Source organism: Euprymna scolopes, chromosome 25, assembly GCF_053919585.1.
Source record: "Euprymna scolopes isolate OS-2025 chromosome 25, ASM5391958v1, whole genome shotgun sequence".
NCBI lineage: Eukaryota > Metazoa > Mollusca > Cephalopoda > Sepiida > Sepiolidae > Euprymna > Euprymna scolopes.
In genome coordinates, this window is record NC_136506.1 from 43,652,002 (window position 1) to 43,669,488 (window position 17,487).

Sequence of the window (17,487 nt, forward strand, 5' to 3'; positions counted from 1 at the left end):
ATGTGTCCAGAGGATATATATATATATATATATATATATATATATATATATATATATATATATATATATATATATATATATATTAGGTCAGGTCGATCATAGCCCTTACCGATAATTGTATGTGGACTTATTAAGTACTCATGAAAAAAAATTAGATGAAATGCTTGAGCAATTTCTTGGGCATTCTTTATCACAAATCGTAGACACAAATATACAGAAAATGCTTCCTTTTTGCAAGAATTTTTCGTTTTGAATATTCCTGTGACTACCAAAACAAATCATTATTTCAAATTAGGTGATGGCTTTTAATTTTCAAATAATTATATTAATATAACAATCATAAATAATCTTCAAATTGAGAATATGCACTTCCCCTTTTCATTTTTTTACTTTGAGGGTAACCACTTATCAAGGCTCTGAGGCAACTCTAGGATATGGGTTTACTAATAAAAGATGGCCTGCATTCTGTCAAGGAAGGAAAGGTTATTCTTTGGAGCTCCAACAAAGATGTGGTAGCAGTAGTTCCTCTTAGAACATACTTATTTTTTGTACAGTTAGCGGATCGCGGCGGGAGTGAGATATTCCTGAGGTAGTTAGGGATCTGATGTAGGTAGTTCAGTCAGATTCAGGGTAAACGTGAGTACCAGAAGTTTGTAAAAAGAGGGACCTTCATCAAGACAAGAGATATTTATTTTGATTGACGTAAACTGGGTAGATAACCGTTAGTGGTGAACTTATAGTTGTTTGGTTTTGGATATAGTAAAGCTTACAAGCCATTACTTACTCTATTGCTGCACCCATGTTAGGCCAGAGGAGAGAGAATAAAAATTCTGATCTTTTCGGCTTTTCCAGTGTTGTCATATATGGCAGTATTTTATGCATAGATGTCGATAAATGTTTGTAAAATATGATTTCTGAGGTCCTTGGTAAAGATAGAAAGACAGTTTTTTGTCAGTATTGATGTTTGGGGCATGTCAGCATCAATACTGTTACGAACGTATTTTGGCCCATTAACGAGCACGTTAATAGATACATCAGATTGAAAGGATTTTATGCTCGAGAGGATATTTCCAGCTATTCCATAGATAAAGATTGTATGAAGTAAACCTTTGTGTAAGGTTTCCTCCTGTGTAATCACTCTTTTGAAAACTTTGACTCATCTCCTTGGCACATCTCCAAATTTATCCTCGAGCACTCGACGCGTTTTCGCTTCTTGAAATATGGGTGCAACCTGGACATCCATCTTGCAGACACCTTATGCATGTGTAAATAATCATGAGTGATGGTTTTCACAGACCCTGTATTAATCTTGATAGCTTGGGCTGTTTTGCGAATAGTAGTGCGCCGATATTACAAAATTGCAGCCGCAACTTGACGAACAGATGCCTCATCAATGGCAAAAGGACCGACCATGTCTGGAATTTGTTTACACAGACTTTCAGCCATATTTTAATTCATGATGCCAGCGTTTTACAAGGTCATATCATGAGTTATTATCACCTTAAGTTTTTTTTCATTTCATCAAAAGTCTCCTGTGGTGTGCGTCGTTTCAAATACAAAAATCTGATCACTGCTCGACATTCAACAGGCTCCATTTCATACCTGACTCAGGTCAAACACCTGTAAAACAGAAACTGCAATGTGTTCAGAGCTATAATTTGCCTCATAACCCGGTCACATATACATCATTGCACCTGTCAAATTTCAGCTAGATCAGTTAATTGAAAGTAGGTCAAGGCCATACTTAATGAACGCCTTCGTATCAAATGCCTTAAATATGCTAAGAGCTTCCGCCTTACAAATGAAACATTCGCCAATGAATTTCTTCATTTTGGGTGATATCTGAATTAGCACAGAAACTGTTGATCTCTCAGACTGGGCACCATATTGCAAGCCACTGAAAAAGGTTATTTTGTGTAAATGATTGACAAGTTCTCCATTTATCATAGAGTTGCATTAGCATATTGTCTTTTCATGTTATGAATTAAGCACTAATATTTCAATATTTTTACATTGATTTTTGTTATAATGAATATAACACACACAAAAAATTAGCAAAACACAAAAAAATATTTTAATAGAGGTTAATATATAGAATGAAATTGATCCATATAATAGCTTTTGACAAAAATCGCGGTCTCAATTTTTTCTCCAAACTTTGGCTGTGATGTGTCAATGTCTTGATTCAAAACCATATAGACTTTGTGCTGCTCTCGTGTACACTTGACTGCCGTTCCATGCCCTGAGAATGTGATTGCAAATCTGGCAAGTCAAGCTTGTTCCCATTAAAAAATTATTCCCGAATATCTGAATCAAAAAATCTTTCATACTTGGTAGTTTAAAATACCACCGAATGTCAAATCTATATATTGTGTCCAATGAGTCGCATTAAAATAAATATGTGGTATTCTTTTTAATTCTTTTTTGGTTGACTCCCCGCTTTTGAAAAAGTATAAAAAATTATTGAATATTAAAAAAAATCAATGTGTACTGCTTAATTGTAATGAAATTAGATACAATCTTTAAAATCTTTGTATAAATGGATAAAAAATTGTTCATCAATATATGATCTTTGCTTACCTAATTGCCACAATTATTTTTAAATTTTGTTCTCTTACATAATCTTTCCCAGATTTGATCATTGAATATAGAAGCTTTTCAAGCAGTAAAAAATGCATTACCTTGTATGTTTTAATGCGGTCTGCTGAATTTCATGAGTCTCCTCCTTAATACTTTTGATCATACTAAAAATATGTAATTGCTGATTGTGGAATTTATTATTTTTTTAAATTTCAAACCCAAACCTGGCATAAACATTTACAATAAAATGTATTAACTTCTGGAGTATAGTTGTGAGCCTTTGTGGGTATGCACCAAGAGTTCATAAACACATGAACCTTATGGCTAAAGTACGCCATCTTGTCTGGTTTAAAGGAACTATGTCCCAGGAAGCATATGGAGAGTCAACCTTACCTCTAGAAATACCTACTATGTATTAATACAGTAATCTTTGGTCACCACTGAGGTCATTTATTTCATCAATTTTCAAAATTGAATCCAAAGGACTGTTAATAGTGGAAAACGATATTTGGGGTAAATCATGACAATCATTTTAGCATAATTTCCCCAGGGCCCGCTGAATGCTGTAGGGCATATAGTGCAACCATCCATGTTTTTAAAATGAGCCCTTAAATAGAGTTCGTTATGGTGCAAAGAGCAACCAATTGTATGAATATTTAAAAAAAAAATCTCCTCACTTGCCACTATTCCATCTTAACAACTTGTGTTGGCATTAATGTTGTCAGCAAGAATATCCTTGATAGAGTTTCACTTTTGAATTCATGCAAAACATCCATCACTTGCTCTGCATGGAGAACATCTGTTGCACTACTGTTAAGAACTTTGTGTGTCAGATATTTACTTCCATATGGTGTCTCTATTGTAAAAGTTGAATGGAGTTCTGGTTTTTTTCCTAGTTTTCAAGCACATTTGTTAATGTAGTTCGAACTAAATATTATATAAATCGAAGAGAGACACTTATTATTCATCAGAATTGTATCTTATCATAAGCTTATTATTTGGGTTCTGCGGACTATTATTCTAATTTGAGTATTCCCGAGTTCAACAAGACACACTGGAAGAAGGTCAGAGGGTAAATCGACTGGAATTTTGTCAATATGTATCTCAAGATGAGAAACGTAGACAGAAGATTGAAATAATACAATTAACAAATCCTCATCGTAAAAACACATTATTTAAAAGTATGGGGGATCATTCATTAAACGCCCTTATCTTGAACAGGTTTACGTTACAATCTCTATGCTGTTATTATTAGAGCATAATTATCAGAATAACAATCTTTCTTCAGCACAAGGTATGCGTTTTATTTTGATTCTAAAAAAATTCACCGTTTGAACGTCATCTTATAATTTGCACGTGCATCACTTAATGATAACTGATTGCTACAACATGATTTAATATGGCAGTAGTAAAAACATAATAGCCAAAATACCCAAACTTATTGTCTAACACCCTTTTTTAAACTTTCCAAAATATAGTCGAGTATTCTCTATGCTATGGCGCCTATAAATTGTGTTTCTAACATAGGCCTTATAGAGAGTGATTGTGCGCGTCTTCTCTCTCTCTTTTTTTTTAATCTACTTCCTTTAAATATTGAACGCTGTTTATGGGGTAGACAAACCAGCTGCCAACATTGTCCTGTTTTTTTATTGAAACCAACCGAGAGCTCTTTTAAGTATCCTCATTTTTCCCTTAATTGTGATTGTTTGGAATTTTTGCACTAGCAAGGAAATACCTCACTGTATTCTTCATAAGCCATGTAGCACCTATAATAACTGGTATGGATTATATCTCTCTAAGATTCCAGACCGGAGATGTGATTGGTAAGAATATTCTACTATAGTCAAGGAAACAGCAGATATACTTTACGGATAATTAATGTAAATGTCTTAAACTCACACGTAATCTAGTAAATAAGCTAAATCTGGCGTTACACTATAGTAAAGATAATGTCGTTGGAAAACTTTTCAGTAATAGAACACGCAATAATCTGACAGAAGTAACACATTTATGGTCTGCACTTCTACGTCATGTATTTACGCCTCCTTGTCACTACGTTCAATGCGTTTTCGAATATTTGCTATTTCCATAATTTTCAATTAATATATGTTAGAATTTTATTAGAAATAAACACAATGGCATTTCCAATTTATTATCGTTCACAAATAATTACAATGATGAGCCAGTAAACCCCACACGAAAGATGTTTTCCAAATAAAACGTATTAATTAAATTCACGTTATTTTCAATATTACCACTTTCAATAGATTCAGCGTCAATCTTTCCCCAATGAACGCTTTTTCACTCGCAGTCTCTTACGCATTTTTCTTAGGAATAATATTAAATAATATCAAGACTTGTGTTTGAGATACATTATTTTCTCTCTATGTTTTTGTTCAGAAAATGTCATTTATAAGTGTGGTGTCAAAACTCTGACTTCTTTGGATTTAAAAGCATTTTCATAGGCAATCTTGACACACAGATTCATATATATATATATGTATATATATATATATATATATATATATATATATATATATATGCTATTATGATATAATGTAGATAAGCAATGCCCCTTTCAATATTGTGTATTTATTTTAAGTATAACTCATTGATTACTCGACCAGGCTATTATGACAATTTGTAAAGCTGTTTAATCGCTTCCGTTAAAGAGTAGCTAGTGTATTTTAGCCATATTACTCTCTGAAATCTATGCGACCAGAAAATGTGTGTGTTTAATAATCGTTTACTAGGAAAGTTTCGCATATTTTGTTTTTCTGGTGTCGTTTGCTATGCGGTATATTTGTTAAATGGGCGCAGTTAATATATTTGTTCGCTGTTATTTTGTGGTAAAATGCACTTCATACTCTTAAACCATGTTACCATTAAGGTTAGCTCGTAAGTTGTCTGTTGTTTTATCATTAAATACTTACAAGCCCCTGACCGAAAATTACATTTTGTTTTTAGTATTATTTTAATTGCATTTTGGAAATCTATGAGTGCTGATTAATATTTAACTAGCGGTGATTTAAGTGTCTCTCTCTCTCTCTCTCTCTCTCTCTCTCTCTCTCTCTCTCTCTGTATATATATATATATATATATATATATATATATATATATATATAGGAAGTCTCGAAATAAAGACACCACTTTGATGAACACATAATACGGTGTGTTCCTTTTTATTTTCTCTATTTTGTCGGAATACTATTTCCATTATTTTCATTATATATATATATATATATATATATATATATATATATATATATCTATATATATATATATATATATATATATATATATATATATATATATATAAGTATTAGCATTCGTGCGTGTGGTTGTGTCTGTATGTACAGCTCTTATCCAGCCCACACGACCAAACCTGGCATGATAATAGTTCCCAACCTTGGGATAGTGCATACACGTTTTAAATTTTTAAGATCAAATGCCAAGGTCATAGTGTATGTATACATACGTCCATGTGCACACCACCGAATCGATCATGATTCATCCAGAGAAAAGTGACCCCATCTTAATACGTAAAGTATTACCATGCGTGTGTCGGTGTATACAAATTGTCTGCAGTCTCCACAGCAAGTCCGATCATTAATACACCTGACATGATGATAACCTCCGATCTAGGTGTGATTTCACACTATTTTTCAAGAATAAGGTCAAAGATAAAGTCATATTTAATGCGGCTCTAAACACTATCCCTACCAAGTTCATGTTCAGCATAATTCCAGGGATCGGCGCCATGGCGCTGACTTTTTTTTCTTTTAGATATGAATCAGATCGTCCGCCTCCAACTTAATCCCGTCAACCAACTAAACAAACGCATTTATTTCAATTTTTACATGCATCAACATTGATATAAGTAATTTGCTTTAAATTTCATAGTTGAATTCCAGTGCATTAAGGAGGCTGTTTAAAATGTTAAACACTTTAAGAAATAGTGGCTTTTACGATTTCAACTTATTGCAATTCTTCACGAGGAACGGTTAGCCCAGCATAAAGTAAATCTCACGCGGGAGGTGGGAATATATCCCTATATAAGGTAATGAATTACTAATATTATGAAAGGGTAAGTATCTAAAAATAATTGTAAATTACTAACATGACATTTCAAAATAACAGTATTTCTTTTTCTTGGTATATTTTCTAACTGAATTTCAATATGTGTGTATGTACAGTGGCCCCTCTATATTCAATCGTTCCTTGGTCGAGGTCGTATCAAGAATTTCTAGTATCTCGAACGATTTCTCCCATTAAGAGTTAACTGAGAATTAATAAACCGTTTCCGCTCCCCAATTCACCCAAGTAAACACCTATGATTGCTACATATTCCTGATGATTAAAACACATTCAAATCATAATCAAACCCAAACATGCAATAATAAATAATATCATATGAGGGAAATAAAATGTTAGTTTTTATGAAAACGTACCACGGAGAAAGGCCGCATCGACTAACGTTTGTGAATGCGTGGGGAAGCGCAAGAGACTGTTAAGGATATATACCCACTTACACTTAAAGTAAACCTAATGTTTCAATGAAATTAAACTAAAAAATTTACGGCACTAATTTCATATTTTTCGTGTTAGAACATTATCACCTTTTTAAATTTCTTCATTTTCCTTTGATTTTAGTTGGACCTTCACCACTTTCACTTTTTACATGCCTTTTAAACAAAAACCTAGCAAAGGAAGTTTGGGCCAGCCTCCCTTTCATGATGTTTAGGAAATGATTAGTGCAAATCTAATTAAAAGAAATGTATTATGGCGTGCACCCCGTTTTCTGAGTGTTTCGTTCCAGATAAAGCGTCAATTTCTCACCCCTAAACACACCGTTATATTCCCATTTGAACACGTCACTATCTCAGGCACATTTTTGTCCGTGTTGCTGTTCCATTGCCTGCCACACAGGACTTTTAACTCGCATGTCACTTTCCACTCGTTCAACTCCAAAAGATCGTTAATACCCCCCTCACATTTTTCAGTCCTATAGACTGAAAGGGCAAGCAATTTCGTCCAGTATTAATTCGGAATTAGATTTAAGATCGAACCCTTCAAAGATTTTTTCAGCGATTCAATCATGCCCTATTTTTTCAGTCAGAATTCAATGTACAGCATCAATAATTTTCAGAAGAGTAGCAATGTTGAAATGTTTCTTACAATACTTACGAACGGAAATTTGAGTGTTTTCGTGACTTAAAAGTGATCCCGGAACTGATGCTTAGTGTACAATTTGTTTTTGTAAGTTTGATATCAACGGCTAATCCTTAGGCTGGATGATGTATGTAGTGGAAAAGAAAGTGCACCAGGACGAGCTTCAATTCTTCTATCATGTCGTCTTCTCAGCTGTGAGGATATGTGTGAGAAGTAATTTTAGATCATGATCAAAACATACATCGCTTCCACAATAGAAAGCCTGCCAACTGGTCATTCTGGCGGCATCATGTGCTTTCGCCTTTCACTAAAGAACAAGGAATATGCCACGATTCTCAGTGTGTATACCCCAACGTTTCAAGCTAAATCTGAAGAAAAAGACAGATTCTACTCAGAGATCCGCCATGTCCTGCGGCGCACTCCTTCAGCGGGCAAGATGATTATTCTTGGCGACTTCAACGCCAGAGTGGGCAAAGGCGCAGATGCCTGGAGAGGTGTGCTTGGCAGGCATGGAATCGGAAACTGCAACGAAAATGGGCACTTACTGCTTGAGATTTGCATGGACCTGCAACTTGCCATTACCAACACAATCTTCCAGCAAAAGTACACGTTAAAGACAACCCGGATGCATTCTTGGTCCAGGCATTGGCACCCCATACACTATAATCTAGTTCGCCAAAGAGATCTCAGATACGTCTTACATACCCGAGTGATGCCCAGCGCAGAATGCCATACTGATCACTGCCTAGTGCGTTGCAGAATCCGAATACGCCATAACCCCATAACAAGGAAGGGAGGACCACCAAGAAAAAAGTACAACCATAGCAGGCTACAATCAGACGAGGTAAAATCCGTCTTCTAAGCATCTTGCAAAATAAATTTGAAAACGACAGTAGCCAAATAAACCCCTCACCTGAACTACTCTGGGATCCACTGAAAACAGCCATCCTGCAGACATCTGAAGACGTCCTAGGATTCTCTACCAAAAAGAACCGGGACTGGTGTGATGAGAACAACATTGAAATAAATAACCTATTAGCGGAAACAGAGCGGCCCATCGGACCAACCTGGCTCGACCATTCTGCCCATTGAGGAGAGCAGCATTCCGTCATAGCTGCAACATCTTTCAGCAAAAGCTCAGAGGTATACAAAACGAGTGGTGGTCCAACCTCGCAATAAAAAATCAACAGTGTGCAGACACTGGTGACTATAAGGGTTTCTATGAAGCCCTCAAGTCAGTGTATCGCCCCACACATCGGGTCCAGAGTCTCCTGCGCAGTGCAGACTGCCAGGTACTAATCACGGACGTAACGTCCATCCTGAGTCGTTGCTCAGAGTATTTTCAGACCCTGTTCTGAGTCGACCGTACCATTCATGACTCAGCAATATTCCGTATTCCTCAGTTGCCAACTAAAATTGGATTGGATGAGCCTCCTTCCATGGACGAAACTCACTGAGGCCATTAGACATTTGAGGTGCGGCAAGGCCCCAGAAATTGATGGGATCCCTCCAGAGATCTGGAAATGTGGAGGTCCCGAACTGCACATCAAGCTCCATGAACTCCTTGCCTGTTTTGGGAGCAAGGAAAACTACCACGGGACCTCCGCGACTCAGTCATCATTGCCTTATACAAAAAAGGGGGAAAGATCGGCCTGCTCAAACTACCGAAGAATCACCCTGCTCTCTATCGCAGGTAAAATCCTTGCCCGTGTACTCTTGCGCACTGATACCTGCTATCGTGGAAGACCATCTCCCCGAAACCCAGTGTGGCTTCAGAGAAAACAGGGACACAACAGACATGGTTTTCGTCCTCAGGCAACTCCAAGAGAAATGTCGAGAGCAGAACAGGGGACTTTACATTACGTTTGTGGACTTGACCAAGGCATGCGATACAGTGAGCAGAGAAGGGCTTTGGCTGATTATGGAGCGCCTCGGCTGCCCCAAAAACTCCTCCACATGATTATTCAGCTGCATGAGAATCAGAGCGGCAAAATCAGACTGAACAACATCCTATCAGAACCCTTCCTCATCAACAACGGCGTGAAACAGGAATGTGTCTTAGCACCGACTCTGCCAAGCATCTTTTTTAGCATGATGCTTCAACATGCAACCAAAGACCTTAACGACAACGACAATGCGATCTATATCCGATATCGCCTTGACGGCAGCTTGTTCAACCTCAGAAGAATATGATTCAATACCTTCTCTTTGCCGATGGTGCAGCCCTTGTTACCTATACCGAAAGAGCCCTGCAGCATCTCACATCCTGCTTCGCAAAGGCTGCCCAGCGCTTTGGACTCGAGGTCAGCATGAAAAAGACAGAGGCCCTCCACCAGACCGTACTTCGGGAAGAGTAAAACCCTCCCCACATAACCATAGGTGAAAGCGAGCTAAAGACAGTACACCAGTTCACCTACCTGGGATGCACTATCACCTCAGATGCAAAGCAGGGCAAGGAAATCGATAACCGATTAGCCAGGGCGAACAGTGCTTTTGGCAGACTATACAACAGAGTCTGGCGGAATAAACACCTGAGTAAGGACACAAAAATTGTGTCTACAGAACCGTAGTACTGCCAACTCTTCTTTACGGCTCTGAGATATGGGTAACCTTCGGCCATCACATTCGACTCCTCAAGCGTTTCCATCAGCGCTGTCTCCGTGCCATCCTCAATGTAATGTTGAGGTCATCCAGCGGGCGAGGACCACCAGCATCGAGGCTATGCTGCTAAAGTCACAACTGCGCTGGGTGGGGCACGTCTCCAGAATGGAGGATCACCGACTGCCCAAGATAACTCTTTACGGCGAACTATCCGCCGGCTCCCGTGATAGAGGATCTCCGAAGAAACGTTACAAGGGCTCTCTGAAAAAGTCACTTGAAACCTGCCACATTGACCAACCAGTGTCTACTCTTGCTGCAGACCGTGTCACCTGGCGACGCACAGTCTACCAGGCCGTCACCTCCTTTGAATTCTCTCGCATAGAGATCCTACGCGAAAGGCGCTACAAGATGAAGATTCGGGAAGTCTCAGCAACCGCACCTGATGGAACTTTTGAATGCAGCAGCTGTGGCCGAGCCTGCTTGTCTCGCATTGAGCTCATCAGCCACGAACGTACCTGCAGCTGATGTGGACAACCACCTTCAAAGAATCTTTGTTCGCGAAGTAAGGCCATTTAGAATAAGGAAACATTTACAATAAAAGTAATTCTCCTGGAGATATTACTTCAATGAAGGGTCAAACATAAAATGAACACGGTCAGTGAATAACTGCCGGGTTACCCATGCCGTTGGATTTGTTTTATTTAAGACTTTATGTATTTTAAATACGTGTGATTTCTCTTCATGGTACACATGCGCTAGCTTTACTTTGCAGTCTCCAGAAGCATCTGCACACAGTGCTTATAGTAATCGATCTTTTCTTAGGTATGTGTCTTGGCAGTCTTTTCTCTTTAGAGGTAATCAAACAGTGTCGTCGCAGTTGAACACTTTTTCAGGGAATAGTCTTCTTCCAAATTTACTGAAAACAAGCTCTGCGTCACCCCGTCCGCAGTTTGGTGTCTGCTTCCAAGTCCTTTGCTTGAGAAGGGGCAGTTCGAATTGATTATTTTTTAGATCACAATTGTAAGCATGAAATTGAATGTTGCATTGTAAATTTAAATGGCTGACATTATATATGAAATAAAATGTTGGTAAAACAGAGTAGGTTCACTAAATTGCAATATAGCCTACATTGCATTGGAAAATACGTCATTGCGAGCTTATGTGAAGCTTCCTGGAGGTGCACCGTGATTTGTTCATTTTTTTGCAGGCAATCAATTGATCAAATTGTAATAAGAAAAAATGACACCACGGGATCGGGAAGAAAAATGTCTACTCCATAGTAGGCGGACGTGTACAGTAAAAGCGGGAATAGGCTGGCCGTTGCCAGCGTGCGGTCGGATAAAAACAGAAATGTAATCCAGGTGAGAAGGTGGTGATGTGGTAGCAAAGGAATTTAGCTGCCGTCAAGACGGGGAGAAAATGTAATTAAAACAGAAAATATCCGACTCGAATTTATTTATTTTTGTTAATCTAAAATTCTTCAACTCTAATCCACTTACCTATATTTTTTGGATGCTATTGCTGGGCTTTTTACTGTAAAAGAGTAATTATAAAGTAAGAAAAGAAAGAAAAATAAACGTTATAACGGAAGAAGAAACTTGGAAAGGAGAAGCGTAATAAGGTTCGAGGTTGAAGGATTTAAAAAATAACATTGCCCTTTTCGGGTGGTACATTTGTTAGCTTCTTTGATTCCTCTCTTTTGATATTCAAATTATCTTTTTTCCTGCCAGTCCTATATAATTGTTTAGTTATGATTGTGGTTAACTGTCAATGTTATTTTGTGCTAAAGTAAAGGATTCAAATATTACCGGGCGATTAAGCCATGCTATAAATGATATTGTTTCATACATATTCCAGCGTAGCAAATAGTTATTTTTGTTTTAGAGAAAAAATCAGTCTAAACAATTTTTATTTCAACATATTTTATGAGTTTGTCTTTTGATGGTTTAAATAGTAAGTTTTAAAATTTGAAAAAAGATTATTGGACGTTTGCAAGACTGCAAAAATGTCTAAACAATTTCAACTCATAATAATGTAAGTAATAAAAAATTAAAGTAAAAGTAGGTAAATACTAAAAATTAAAAAAAAATAACCCTGACCTCAAGTTTATAAAGAATAAGAAATTTGTGTAAATGTTTTATGTGGTCTATTTTTTACCAATTATTATAAGAAATACAAAATTTGCACGGGCTATGTTGTGCGATTTACGCATACTTTTATTTTATTTGCAAGGTTTTACCCGTGTGCTGTGCTTTCATGTGTCAGTATTTTTACTTAGATTTAGATAAATGCGGGACACTAAAATATTTAATTTTTAAATGGAGTGCATTTTGGAGACAAAGGAAAGACAACTATGTGGCGGTCAGATACAATACTTGATATGAATGAGATAAATCTGTCAAACTGACATTCTTTATGATGAGAGGGCGCAGCAGATTGCACGGTCCATGAAAAGAAAAGTGCCCAGTAACATTTGGTGTGCTCTCAGTCCTCGGCTATGCTATATCAATAGCGATATTTTTTTCTGTAGTCAGACCAAGATTAGTCAACCGATTTCCCACCATAGATCAAATTTCAAGGCATGCAAGTTATCTAATCTCAGAAGTTAGTGATTGGGCATATGCTCGGTCACTTTTACGAACAAAGAATCTTAGAATTGCTGAAATTAGAGAGCAGTGTGTGGATGAACAGTAACTGCATTAAATAGGGGCCGGCGATATTAAAGGATGACGTCAATCTGTATTATAAAAAAATAGGAAAATAAACTATATGTCATTATCCATTTAATAGAAGCATGGATAATTAATATCGCCTGTTGGTTAAAGCTCGATTGCCTTGAATAAGCGCGTTCAGATTTACTGGGCACGAAATATGAGAATATAAGCCCTAGTAAGCATGTATAATTCAGCTAAAGAATGACTGAAATGCGAAGAGACAAAAAGGGGGAGTGAAATAGTAAAGCGTTAGAGTAACCAGTGTTCTCTCAAATACTCCTATGAAATTAACTGATGAATAAAATAAAAAGTGAATCATAGAACAATGAAATTGTAATAACTGATTTACTAAAGGTTATGAAGAAAAAAATGTTACTCAAATTAAAATCATTTGCGAAGTTTTCGTATGGATCTATCAATGAGCAAGGAGAGATATAAATATAATGAGTGATAGTATATTGAGAGATAATCGAGTGCTGATGTAAGAGAAAAATAAAAATAGCTGCGCGAAAAAACACACAACAATATATACATGTGTAAACACATAATGAAACATAACATATACGTGCATAAATACATCGTGGAACATGATGGGCCTTTAAATATATTCTATGATAACTGTCATGAAACAAAAAAAATTAACATATTCCTAAAATAAAACATTTCATGTTTCAGTTTAGTGAATTTTACGACTCAAGACAAACAATAAAAATACATAACTAACCAAAGACTTATTTTGTTTGCAATAATTTGATTGTTTTTTTATACATTAAAAAATTTAAAATGTTTCAGAGCACATCCAGGTTGAAAGATTGCTTAATAGAAATTTCTGGAAATAAATAATATTAAAAAAGTTAACTGAGATTTTCCTTTCAACAATTAAAAACGCTGCTTTAAATATGTTTCACATCCTCCGTATTTTTTTTCCATTTTCACAAATAAAAAAAGAAAGGAATAACATTTCTAACGAAACACTATAAAATGGAAATTCGAACTTCCTATACATTAAGATGTTTATTAGAATTTAATTGTTGAGGGTTTAATTTGTGAATATCGAGTTTTCTATTATTGGTCAACCAAAAAAAGGATGGTAGACCTGTAAATCCACCCTTGTCTATTCGTCCGTTCATCCGTTGGTCTGTTCGTCCGTTCGCCTCTCCACATTTTTCTCATTACGTACGCCTTGTAATTTTTGGATATTTTGCACAAACATTAACATTATATCAGTAAAAAAGAACACGCCTGGCTTTTCCGGGGAAATCCCATCTTCCCCTTGGGATGCCTATGAGGTTAAAATGGTCAAAATATGCACTTTTGCACGTATTACCAAAGTTGATGGCTTGAATTTTTATAAAACTCTATGCAAAGTTGAAAGTAACAAATTTCTGTATAATTTTGTTTGTCTATACTGTGCGATAAATCATGGGTGTGTCCCAGGGGCATTTTTATAACTAAGAATAACACTCACTTTTTGGGGCTATTTTACCAACGTTGTCAAACATTTCCTATGTATGTCTATGTAGCAGTTTTGCATGATGCTAAACTCAAATTTACATATGTTAAGGTTTAGGGGATTTTGGGGGTTAAAGATGGGCTAATGAAGCACTTTAACATTTCTTTTTTTTGCATAATGCAGACCCGAGAATTACATATATAAAGGCCTTAAAATGTACCCTCTGGTCGTTTTCACAAGGATTTAACGTTCATCTCTATCTTGTTCGTTACAATGGCCACTTTTATATGCTGATTAGGAAAATTGCAATCAAATTTTGCACATACAATGTTTCTAGGGATAAAACAGATATTTTCTGCACTGCAATGCAATCCCTGTCAGATCTGTACTCGCGTGCGCAATACAAACATCTACTTCTCCCTTATCAGCACTGTCACCAACAATATCATTTGCGGGTCGGTATACTGCCTACGATTTTCACGCTTAAATTTGGAGGATTTATTTATCTACAACCCCAGCTTGAAAGGGGTTGATCTGCCCTGATATACGTTCTTAGCATGGAGATGTTCGGGGGGTCTAGTCTAAGGAGAGTTTCGTGGTGTCTACCCCTAAAGTCAATCTCAACATGGGAGGTTTCCATTAATCTTGACAGTTCATATACACTACAAAGCCCTAAATCATACAAAAATAGGTTCTACTTTCTATTCTGTGACCATTTTTCCTAATTGTAATTTTGCATATAGATTTACGTATTCCTTATTTTCTGGGTTTTTTTTTTTGGATTACAATGAGTACATACAGTTTATCAACAATCGGAGTTACCTTATTGCTACGAGATGAGAGGCGTCAAGAGGGCAATGCCATTAAACGAGTGAAGAGAATCTTAAAATATGATTTAATCTTAATCTTAGGGAATGTGTGCATATTTCCGGATAAGCATACACCCCCCATATATATATATATATATATATATATATATATATATATATATATATATATATATATATTGTGTACAGAAAGTTGTTAGTTGAGACAGATCATTGGTACCGTCGGTATTAAGCCCGATAATAAGGCCCGTTTAAGGTATCCTTATCAAGCTCTCTTCAGCCAAAATGCGTCTATCTTATAACCGGAAGTGTGAAGTATATATACCTCGCGAATTTACGTCCAAATCTCGTTTTGTTTAATCCCCCCCTTTTTATATATCGGATAATGTAATACCTAATTTTAAACTTTGAATTATTTAAATTTAAGATCTAATTTCGAAAAAAATGTTTTCTTTATATAAATCGATTTTAATTTGAACCCAAATTAATTTTAAAATCTCTTTTCTTATGTATAAAAAAAATTAAAATCTGTATTGGTATCGGCTAAAAACAAACAAATTCGTTTAATTATATCGAATTACATTTAAAAATTTCAAAAAATACGTTTAAAGTGTAAAAAATATATGTTTAATTATATGGAATCAGGTTTAAAAATTTCGAAATACGTTTAAAAATTATTTTTTAAAAAAACCACAATCTTTCAAGGTTTGGGGAAGTGAGTATTATCTATCCTAAGTGCTTTCCCTAGTTTATTAACATTATTATATTTTTCTTTAGTTTTAAATTCGAAATAGGCAATTAAATATCAGTATAACAATAATAATCTACAATTCTAAATCGCTTATTTTTGTTATCATTCTGACATAATCTAGTCGATTTACTGTGGATACATAATAAATGGTACATTTATATATGCTTTCTTGTCAGGTCTACGCAATGTGGGTAGGAAGTATAGTTAAACTACACTACCCGTGACCTATTGGGTCAGTATGTTATATTACCTATAGAGTCATGTATGAGCGTGACACTTGCGACGCAAAGAAAATATTTTTTCATCTGTCATAAAAGAAACATTTCTATGAAAGTATATTAAAATAAAAAAAGAATATGGATAGATTTCTATAAGTCGTTCTGTTTATTATAATGGATTATTTTTGAAAAAAATTACAGTTACTGAATTATAAGTGATTCACCATACTTATAGGTAAATGTGCACTTAACTGATACCATATTACTTATTATAGTTAAAATAGAATATTGGTTTATATGCTTTTTCTTTACATCGTTCGTTTCTGTATTACGTTTACATTATTTTAAACCCCACTCTTCCCATGTTAAATAATAATTTCGAAACCATAACGTTATTATTTCAGCGTCCCAATTGTTATTTTGTTTTTTGTTTATTTAAAACCCCACTCTTGCCATATTTAATAATAATTTCGAAATAATAACGTAAAATTTGCAGCGTCCTAATCGTTCTTTTGTTTTTTTCTTTTTCGCGTTTAAGTTTCTCCAAATTAACAATTGTTAATACTGTCTGTTTTTTTACATCGTTCATTTCTGTATTACGTTTAAATTATTTTAAATACCAATCTTCCCATGTTAAAACATAATTTCGAAATAATAACGTAAATATTTCAGTGCGCAGTTCAAAATCTGCAAAAGAAGCGATTTATTCTTATTTGTTTACGTTGTTATGAGTTAATGTTTATGCGCGCATGCGCAACCGGATGTCGTACCCCGGAAAATTGGTTGCATACATAGTTACAATGTCATTTGAATTTTTATGATTATATAGATTGATATATTTCTTTTCTAAATCGGCTAACGCAAAAAGGTTACCTTACGAGGACTGTGTTTCAAATGGAAATATTTTCGTAAAACAATTCTTATTAGTAAGTGACACATGAACCTGCATTATTTCCGGAGATAAATATCTGCATTTTACTTGCAACAATTAAAACAGGAAATATCCGCTGCGTTTTTTCACTAATAAGCTTTGTCGAATACAATAAAGATTTGACAAGTAATTGTTGATATGTATCTTCCCCCTTCTACTATATTCCTCATGCTTACAAAAGTAATTTGTCACTCTGAGTTTTTTGTGGCACTTCTCATTTGAATAAAACATGTTCATTAA

The 17,487-nt window shown here is 35.5% G+C and overlaps 2 protein-coding genes across 2 annotated transcripts; both read left to right on the top strand.

The window, feature by feature from the left end:
- The first annotated feature begins 7,978 nt into the window (after positions 1–7,978).
- Positions 7,979–8,614, top strand: LOC145247171 (protein CFDP2-like). The gene has a single exon (XM_080108809.1). The coding sequence runs from the start codon at positions 7,979–7,981 to the stop codon at positions 8,612–8,614; it is 636 nt and encodes a 211-aa protein (XP_079964935.1).
- Positions 8,615–9,126: 512 nt separating this feature from the next.
- Positions 9,127–9,945, top strand: LOC145247172 (uncharacterized). Its single transcript, XM_080108810.1, has one exon. The coding sequence runs from the start codon at positions 9,127–9,129 to the stop codon at positions 9,943–9,945; it is 819 nt and encodes a 272-aa protein (XP_079964936.1).
- The last annotated feature ends 7,542 nt before the right edge of the window (positions 9,946–17,487 follow it).